This window comes from Cyprinus carpio, chromosome A8 (genome assembly GCF_018340385.1).
Source record: "Cyprinus carpio isolate SPL01 chromosome A8, ASM1834038v1, whole genome shotgun sequence".
Lineage (NCBI taxonomy): Eukaryota > Metazoa > Chordata > Actinopteri > Cypriniformes > Cyprinidae > Cyprinus > Cyprinus carpio.
The window spans coordinates 12,075,709-12,085,479 of record NC_056579.1 but is presented as its reverse complement, the minus strand read 5'-3'; the positions used below and the strand labels follow the sequence as shown (position 1 = coordinate 12,085,479).

The window sequence follows — 9,771 nt, the reverse complement described above, 5'->3', positions numbered from 1 at the left end:
TAAGTATTTTGCTGTATTTTCAAATATGATTCTTTGCCTAGATATAATGATAGAGCAGTTGCACAAGGATTGAATGGTCTTGTTTACAAATTTATTGAGTAATCATAAACAATGCAACAAACAAATAAAAATATAAATAAGTGGAATGTGGAACATTAAATTAATAATATTATATCATTTACACCAGGCAAATGATTTCACAATACACCAAAATCTGGACTTAATAACAACTCAATATTAGCTCTAAGGCTAAAAATAAACCTTTGCTTTGAAAACCATATGAGTGGGGTCAATACAGAGAATGGGTGCTTTGTTAAATGCATTTACGCTAATTTTTCCCTGAGGTGACTCCACTCATACACTTACAGAAACAAACTTAATTCCTAGAATTAGACTGGCAGTGCCTCATTGTAGTTTTATAGAACAAGCTGTGTTTCTCTTAATGTGCTGTTAAGAAACTCATCATGAACAAAGCAGTTATAGAGTAAGCGGAAAATAAATTATAAGACCATGTTAAAGCTGACAGACAAATATGCTTAACATCCTGTACCTATGATAATTTCAGTGTTAAATCAGTTCTTTCCCTATAACATTAAAAGTCTTCCTCACTACATTTTACACTGAAGAGAAATGGTTTCCCTATTAAAAAGGGCTCTGTCATCAGATTAGGATGTTGGACGTTTTCACTGTGCACGGTGACTGCACAGTTTAGCATTTCAGGAGGTCGTACTTCACATATCCGACTCGGTCAACCTGCCTTCTGGCATTCATTCTCCAGTAGAAACCCTCTCGGCAGAAGTAAAAGGATCCTAGAAAACATTTTTAAAAATTGCAGAAACAAATGTCATTTGCTTGATCAGATAAATCAGAGAAGTTAATCCGACTCATTTTAACATAATCTCACTTACCCTTGTAGAGGAACACATCATGTGAATCAATGGGAACTCCACCAAAAACTGAGTCAGTTAATCGAGGGTATCCTTTGTCTATTATCTGACCCTTTAAATCGAGTCTATGACAATAAATAAGAGATAAGAATACTGTGGAAAAACTGCAATTACAGAGCTCTACACTTTCTAATCAGCTTTTGCACATTACAGTCCTGCAGCAAAGTTCACTCACCTCCAGAAGTTCTCTCCATTAAACAGGAGCACCTTGCTGTTCCCTCTCTGCATAGCTCCCTCCACTCTGTCCAAGCTGCTTGGCAGGCCGAGCTTCTCGATTTTACTTGGTCCAGACACCTCATTTCCAGTAAAAACCCAGAACTGTTTTTCTGTGTGCATGAGATACAGTTGAAAAAACAGTTATATATATCTGTTATACATCTAAATTGGAACATGTTTGGCAATAATATCAGAACATCTCAACCTGGTAAATAAGTACCTGCAAAGAAGTAGATCTTCTGCGTGAGCTGGTCCTCAAAGACAGTGTTAATGACGGCTGGCAGGGCAGGCCACTTCTCAGATATCAAGAAAGGACCTTCGCGTTCTCCTTTTTTTGAGATCTTCCAGTAGTGCCTTTAAGAGAGAATTTAGAAACATGCAAGTGAGAATTAGGCATAATAAAGTTTGTTTTCTGAGTTATGTTTGTTAGTTCATATCCCTAATTATATAGAATTATAGCTCATACCTATTCTTGAAGAAATGAAGCTCTTTCTGGATTTCAGTAATGCTATCAAATTCATTGATTTCGCAGGCATCCTGTGAAGGGTCTACATGAGTTGTGGTAGAAACAGTGGTTGTTTTCTCACTCGGGGTGGATTTAGTTGGCAAAATCGGAGAGGAAGTGGTGAACTGTGGTTCTGGAGAAGTGGGATCAGGGCCAGTTTTAGGTCCTGAAAAGAAACAATTAAATAATATAGCTATAAGACCAGAACTGTACAAGACTTTTGGGGTTTCAACGTCAAAAATCTTGAATTTTGAATAAGAAAATGCATAGTAATCCTAACAATCAGTAAGTGATGGATGGTTTAATTGGATAAATACCATAAAGATACTGAATGCCATTGATATCATCACGATTCAGAGAGAACTTCTCAATGTATTTGTACATGGGATACATCAGAGCATCTTTGATGTTGGAGTGGTCCAAACCAAGTGCATGTCCAAACTCATGAGCAGCCACCAGAAACAGACTGTATCCTGTGAGAGAAAAGACATGTTAGCCAATGTCTTACTTTCATATTTTTATAGCGTCTGAAGGAGATGATTCTCACTTACCCTTATCAGGGCAAAATCCCCATTTTTTATCTGTGTCATAATTGCTGGTAGTTGCACACCAGAGTTTTCCATCACTACGGCCTTCACTGGTGCAAGAAGTGTATTTGTTTCCAAGGAAGGTGAAAGGAAACTGGCATGGATCACCTTCTGAATTTCCACCAATCACGGCCGTATCTGTAAGGGGAAATATTATATTATAAAATTTTAATATATGTATAGACCTTACTTCATTAAAGTTTCAGGGTTCAGTCTTAAGGTACGAGAGCTGCTTACCTCTATTAGGGCAGAATCCAAACTTCTTATCAGTGTCAAAGCTGGATGTAGTGGCACACCAGCGATAGCCATCAGTTCGTCCATCTTTGGTGCATGCGTCATATTTCACCCCCAGAAACTCGAAGGGGAAAACACATGGTGCGTCATTGCTGTTCCCGCCAAATGTGAAGAGAACTGGGGGAAAACAGACAGAATGTTAGCCGTGCGCATAATAATAAATAATTAATAAATAATTCTACATATTAAGGCCAAAGGAGTCCTATTTTGGAATTAAAGCCCCATAAAATCATGACTGGAACACTTACGCTCACTGGGGCAGAAGCCAAATTTCTTGTCCTTGTCGTAGTCTGCGGTGGTTGCGCACCAGGGGAGACCATCTGTGCGTCCCTCCGTGGTGCAGCTGGTGTAAGATTTTCCCTCAAACAGGAAGGGGAAGTGACACGTTTCACCTTCTGCATTACCGTAGTAGGTTTTAATCGCTGAAGGAGACACATCAATGTCATTGTCTTCTCCACAAATTTTAAGACAGGGTATACAGGGGTAAACATGTTGACCTGACCTGAGCTATATATTTTATATATATATATATATATATATATATATATATATATATATATATATATATATATATATATATATATATATATAAGAACTCATTGCATTATTTATGAAAAATATGAAGTATATACATTATAAAGACAAAATGTTTCCAAATTGAATTAATTGGCTTTTTTATTGTCATCGGATGGAACACAAAGAAAATAATATTTAAAATATTACCACAGGACCCCAGTTTAAAAACAGAGCTATACATTTATTATGTAAGGACTCATTTATACTGCATATGAATGAATAATACTATACACTCAAAACTGTAGAGGGAGCTACTGTTACACTATGGATCCTATGCAACTGTTAGATAGTATGATTCTGCATGCTGTTTAAACTACTTATTGTATATATTAAATAAATACAGTGAAAATGGGGTGAACTGAAATATGAATGAAGAATCACTCTCACCTGGCCCAGAGCCAAGGGTCCAGTATTCATCATCATCAAAATGGGCATCCCCCTGTATTCCCTCACCCGGAGGATAGGCGTGAGCCAGCAGCCCATCTTTCCCATCAAAAGGATAGGGATCGCCGTGATCTGAAACAAAAACAACAGCTCAATCCAACTCATTCAAACATTGGTAAATCTTGAATCTTTAATCTATTACAAAAACCAACTCACCTGCTTTCCCAAAGGAGATCATGATGTCAGCAGTGCCTTCAAAGAGGCGTGTGAACGTAAGAGGGGTAACATTACTCCAGACTTTGAAAGCTCTGGCAAAGGCGTCATCAATCAAAGAGGCATCCATGTCGGGTGAATAGTTCAAAATCCTGCATATCAAAAGAACACAATGGATTATAGCGTGTTTATTACAAACTTATGAGATGTGTCGATCAATAGTTAAGGTGTCGGTGGTGTAGATAATATCCAACCTGTATGTAACATTTTTGTGATTCCACTTCAGGTCTCCTGTGAAAGTTTGATAGTTGCGGATGTCTGGGACCCCACAGCGAGGCTGCTTCATGGCATCAACCGTGGACTGGTCAAGCGAGCCTGTCTCCTCCAGACCGAGCTGCCTCTGGAGCTTCTTCAGTACTTCAGGATTGGTCACGACGTCCTGCAGTTTACTCTTCTGGAGAACATCTGCGTAGCCATAACGCTTCAGGTACTCCTGGAGTCAAATATTTAGATAGGAGAGGAATTCATATAGAATAATAAAATCAACTGCAATGTACTATTTCAAAAGTAGATGCCTGAAAGGAGATATCAAAAACAAACAAACAAATGAACTAAAACTTGTTATACTCACATCTGCCAGCTGTATGTCTGTCATGTTCTTGATCACTTCTCCAGGGAACGTCACATACACAGATTTGAGTGGCGCACACCAGGCTCTTAAAGAACAGGTTCCAAGAACCAGAAATGCCAGGACTCCAAGTCTCATGATTAGTCACAGATCAAAGTCAAATTTGATAAGAAAACAGACTCTGAACTTAAAAAATGGGGAGATGAAGTACAAGAAATGTGCTTCTTCTCCTGATCTTCCTGTCTTCTCTGGTGCCCTGAAGGCAGTATTTATGTGGTCCCCTGGGCTTAGTCACTGAGCAGCCACCCACCTCCAGTAGGTCATTTTAACACTCCCACTTACTAGTGCTTGCCCACTGAAAAGGAGTGATTTATTTTTTCATCCATTCAAAAAAGAAGGGGCTTTCCAACAACCTGACATTAAGCATTTTAAGACATAAAAACATGAACATAAGTATTAATTAAAGCATATTTGATTATAAATATAATACATTTAAAAAACATAAATATATAGTATATATCATTTTAAAACAATTGGCCATATGAATATGACTGTATTTGTGTAGAAGAAAACAGTACATAAATAAATAGTACATATTTTTAGCAATTGGATTTTTTTAGCATTTGGTTGTGTGAGTATAAAAGTACTTAAGAACAATAATTATAAATAAATAAACAGTATATATTTATAAGCAATTATCTATATAAGTATAAATGTATTTATGGAAAAGGAGAATAAATAAATAAATAAGTACTATATAATTTTTGCAATTTGCTTTATGAGAAAAAATTTATTTATGGAAAACAAACAAACAAATAAACAAAAAAAATATATATTATGTATATTTAGTAGTTGGCTATATGAGTGTACATGTAAAAAAATTATATATATATATATATAGATCGATAGATAGTTTTTTTTTTTTTTTTGGAGGAAGGTAATGCAGGTAATGATCACCAGAGAAAGTTGTTTTTGGATCATTTCCTCTCAAGAACAATGGATGGGCATGAAATCATTCTGTATTAGAAAACTTCGGGAAACCCATGAACTGAAAAGGTGCCAGGTAAGCAGCTTTGTTGCACAATCTCCTTATTTTTCACCAGCATTGATTAAGCTGAGAGACGAAAACATACAAGTGTCTTGCCAACCCAGCTCTATTAACTTAAAACATTGTGCAAGTGTGTTCATCTGTGCTGTGTTGACATGCAGGTTCTGAGCAGCTTTGTGTCCAGAGGCAAAGGAAATCCTTTGGCCATAAACTACCCTAGTTTCTACAAAAAAAAAAAAAAAAAAAAAAAAAAAAACACCTTAAAAATTCAGAAGCCATCAGCTGTTAAGTTAAAAAAAAAAGTTGGCTAATCATGCTTTGCAAATCAGGATGTAAGAGTTTTGTTAAGTGATGCAAAACAAAATCTAATTTCCTAATTTTGGTCACTGATGTGTGTTTGTGTTCGTTTTTGAGAAATTCGGTTACACACACCTCACATAATGTTAAACACTGACAATATATTTGATGCCACTGTCTTTTCTAGGTATAGACATCAACAAATCCATCAGTACATTAATAAACTCTGACACAAGCTAAAACAGGAAAGACTTGTCACCTGGCATATTTCTCTTATGTCTCTATTTTGGACATTAAAATTCATTTCCTCTCTCAATGTACGCTTGATAATGAATCAGCAACTATAGTGAGGGTGGTGACTGCCTGTACATTTGCTCTTTTAAAGACATGAATTAAATTAGTAGTTTGTTTTTATTAACTTTATATTATGTTACTCTAAGAATAGAATACAGAATAAGGTAGGGAAAAGTGTTTTATAGTTTTTAAACCAAACAAACTCAGTTTATTGGTACACTAAGGCTGTGAAGAACCATAGTGGGACTAATCTGAACATTTAGCAATTGCTTCTGACACAGATTGTATTAAGACATTCTTGTGTCTAAAACACAAATGCAATATCCTTTTTAATTATTTCATCAGGAGCGCAACACAAAAGTTAATCACAAACAGGCAATAATCACTTTCAACATCATAACAACACATGCTTAATTGCACATAATTAGACAACATGAGAAACCAGGAAATAGCAGCATTTCAAAATTCAATCTGCCATCCGTTCACACATAAGTGTCAGTGTTTTCACATGCATAAATGAGCCCCAGTCTGCTTCTGAGGATTCATATGTTGTTTACTGAAATTGGTCAAATCTTTGGTCATTTTCAGATTTAGTGGATGCCAATGGCAAGGGACACATGCTTGAGTTGTTTGTGTCAAGACAAAAAAAAAAAAAAAAAAAAAAAAAAAAAAAAAAACCTTTCAGAACAAGTGGATTCAAGCTAATGTTGCTGTGTTTGACCCACAGAATTTTTTTCATAAACATGGTTTGGAACTATAATCTGTATCTACATGTAGGCCCACTATTTTTCTGTTTTACCTGAATTTAGAGTGAACTGATATAGAAAGCATGACTTACATCAAACAAATTGAGACCATTTGATCAGAAATAGTTTTACATACTTTTATGGTCCACTGTAATGTCTGTATCCTTTGGGTGGAGTTGTATTGGAAAATTATTTTGATAATTTAAAAGGATAATAAAAATTACAATATAATGAGGTCACTTTTTAACCAGTGTGTGTGTGTGTGTGTGTGTATGTCTGGGCACTGATGTGTGAGTTTAAATTTGGGGTGTGTCACTAACATAATGGTGAGTAATTAATTATTAGGAGATGTGTTCAAAATTCGCAATTCCTGAAACAATTTTGTAAGTTCTTGTCATGCATTCTCACATATCTATTCATAGTGCTGTATGAGATCTTCATTAGGTCATTTAAATTCAAATAGAAGCTTAGTCCTGCATATTTACATAGTACTAGCTATATATCTGTATCTCTATATATACTGTATATACATAATCCAAATAGACATAAAACAACAATATTTCCTAAAACATTTTTGATCATGTTAAGGTAGTGTTAGTCCTCAAGAAGACTTGTTTGATGCATAAATTGTGCACAATTTTCTCATTAGACAGCAAGGGAGTGACTCTTTAAATTTAAAGACAAAACAAGGGGAAATATATTGGCGTTTATGTTTTTGAGACATACGGCTGGCATTTGATGTGGAGAGCTCTGTTGTTCATTTAAAATTTGGTCATGAAAACCCTTCAGAGGATGAACATTTTACTAGGATGAGGAGGGATGTCAAACGTAGAACAACACAAGAAAATAATTTCAATATGAATTAGCACAACAACAACAACACACACAAATACAGGCAGGACACATTTAGAAAAGCAACCAAAATCCACAAAGCATAGCAAAACTTGCTGATGCAGTCGCATTTGGTTTTTGCACAGAATGATTTCTCATGTCATACAGTATTTTCATATTCTGACTTGCTGACATTCATGGTAATCCTGATCCTGATAGCTATTTATAAGCTGGGTTAATTTACTGGACATGTATTTACAATCATACAGGCGCTACTATTTCCATCTGTCACATTTCCAGATTTCACAAAACCTATCCAGATTGCTTATGTGGAAACATCTGTGCCTGTTTAAGTATGGCATCAAGTGAGTAATGAAATGCCACAATGTTTTTGCTATTTTACAAAAAAGGCCTAGCACACCCCCAGCATCTTCTGCTGGGAACAAAATATATCAACCTGCCTTGTTTAGCAACAGTAAATTGAGAAAACATTTCTCACACATATATGTTTCAAGAGGAAACCACAGCAGACAGACACAGGTTATTGCATTACAAGGATGAGGATGAGGTGTGTCGTCAGTGTGAATATGACTACGCAATAACACAGTGTGGTCTGAAATGATCCTGTGTGAAAACAGCACCGGCCTGAGTGTGAGCTCCTCTATGCAGTTGTTGTTCACCCGTTGAGTAGATGTAAGGAACGTCAGCGACAAGTCTGCCTCTTCTTAAACTCTCAGGGTGAAGCATGCAAATAATTATGTTTTAAATGTCACAGGCAGAGATTGCTAGCAATAAAACAACCACAGCTACATAGTCTGCCCTGCCCTGGTCTTCCAGCCAAAGCCTACACAGACACTGAACCCTCACACTTGGCTTTGTCCTGCATGCTCCAGCAGGCTGCTTTTTAGGAAAACAATGTTCTAATAACATTTTATGATATGTTTGGCCCATGGTATTTCTGTTACAAAATGGCTGAACAACCGAATAAATTGTTCATAAATCATTGAGAGTAATTTTGTATTGTGTTTATCACCAGTGACCGCTAGTAAAATGGAGGGCTGCACCCCAGCCATGTATTCTATAAAAAGATGCTTATATAATTCAGCTAATTGAATGGGAATACATCGTCCAGCAGACCAAATCGCATACTGTAATATATGATACAGGAGTTCTATTACTTAATTCTCGAGAAATGGTCTAAAATGTCATATGATTGTACTCCCACAGGAGTAAATTGGAACCCCAGAAAAATGATGTTTCCTGTGAATATCAGTCCTGGGTCAAAATAGAGACTACAAGCATATTTTCTCACAATGCAGTGTTGTATTTTTGTTGCCCCAAAAACAATGAAGTTTGTGACTGGCCAGTGATGACAACGTCTACAAAATTGAAAGGTCTTATCACAGCTCACACGATATGACAACGTCTACAAAATTGAAAGGTCTTATCACAGCTCACACGATAAGAATCCAATAGCACAAGCTTATTAGTCACATCTTAAATGAACAGCAGCTTTTATTCCCAAGGAGAGAACATAGCATTTGAGGCCCAAATGCAATTGTCACTCTCTCAAATAACCAAGCTGTGTAAACGTAACTGTATACAGCAATACAGTATTGACAACTGTACAGTGTTGCTGTGTGAACATAGCCTCTGTGAATCGACTGAATCATTTTAGACACAACATCAGCTGCAGTGTTGACATACTTTTCCAGTTGCAGGGGGAAAAAAGCAGTGCTAGATCAAGTTACTCTGGTGGTAATAACAAGCAAAAAGTAGCATTTTAGGCTCTTAACATCAAAGGCATTTGCTTTTTGCTTTGTTACTAGCGCAGCAGATGCGGACTAGGTGTTTGCATAAGACATTGAATCATTTCCTGTGGATACATAGAGTATATGATGACATTATAGGAGGTAATTGGGGATTTTTTTTTTGGGGGGGGGGGGGGGGGGGTTACAAAACAGAGGGTGTAGGATATGAGCCACCCACCAGTCAGATACCAGCACTGGCACTTCATAGGAAGCTTAGGTCAACAATTACCATGGCTAATTTCGGAACAACATGATTCCTAAAATCTACTCCCTCAATTTGAGAATGATGTATCCCGAGTCCAAGATTTCTCAACTCAACTCCACTCTTAGGAAACTGTAACAGTCACCATCCGTCAAAGTACCATTTCAGAATGTGATGGATTGACACTGACTC

General features: G+C 36.6%; 1 protein-coding gene across 1 annotated transcript; it reads right to left on the bottom strand.

The window, feature by feature from the left end:
* Positions 1 to 69: 69 nt before the first annotated feature.
* LOC109103880 (matrix metalloproteinase-9-like) lies at positions 70 to 4,613 on the bottom strand. Its single transcript, XM_019117227.2, has 13 exons — positions 4,354 to 4,613; positions 3,977 to 4,215; positions 3,726 to 3,874; positions 3,513 to 3,641; positions 2,798 to 2,971; positions 2,493 to 2,666; positions 2,220 to 2,393; positions 1,986 to 2,141; positions 1,630 to 1,834; positions 1,384 to 1,517; positions 1,123 to 1,273; positions 909 to 1,012; positions 70 to 809 (listed from the first exon to the last, which is right to left on the bottom strand). The coding sequence occupies exons 1-13, from the start codon at positions 4,486 to 4,488 to the stop codon at positions 709 to 711; spliced, it is 2,025 nt and encodes a 674-aa protein (XP_018972772.1). The 5' UTR covers positions 4,489 to 4,613; the 3' UTR covers positions 70 to 708.
* Positions 4,614 to 9,771: the final 5,158 nt, after the last annotated feature.

Excerpts from the sequence above, each read along its gene's own strand:
- LOC109103880 (XM_019117227.2), bottom strand. The coding sequence starts at position 4,488 with ATGAGACTTGGAGTCCTGGCATTTCTGGTTCTTGGAACCTGTTCTTTA. Across the intron at positions 3,875-3,976 it reads CACAAAAATGTTACATACAG|GATTTTGAACTATTCACCCG; the intron begins GTTGGATATTAT and ends TTTGATATGCAG. Across the intron at positions 1,835-1,985 it reads TGGCATTCAGTATCTTTATG|GACCTAAAACTGGCCCTGAT; the intron begins GTATTTATCCAA and ends GTTTCTTTTCAG.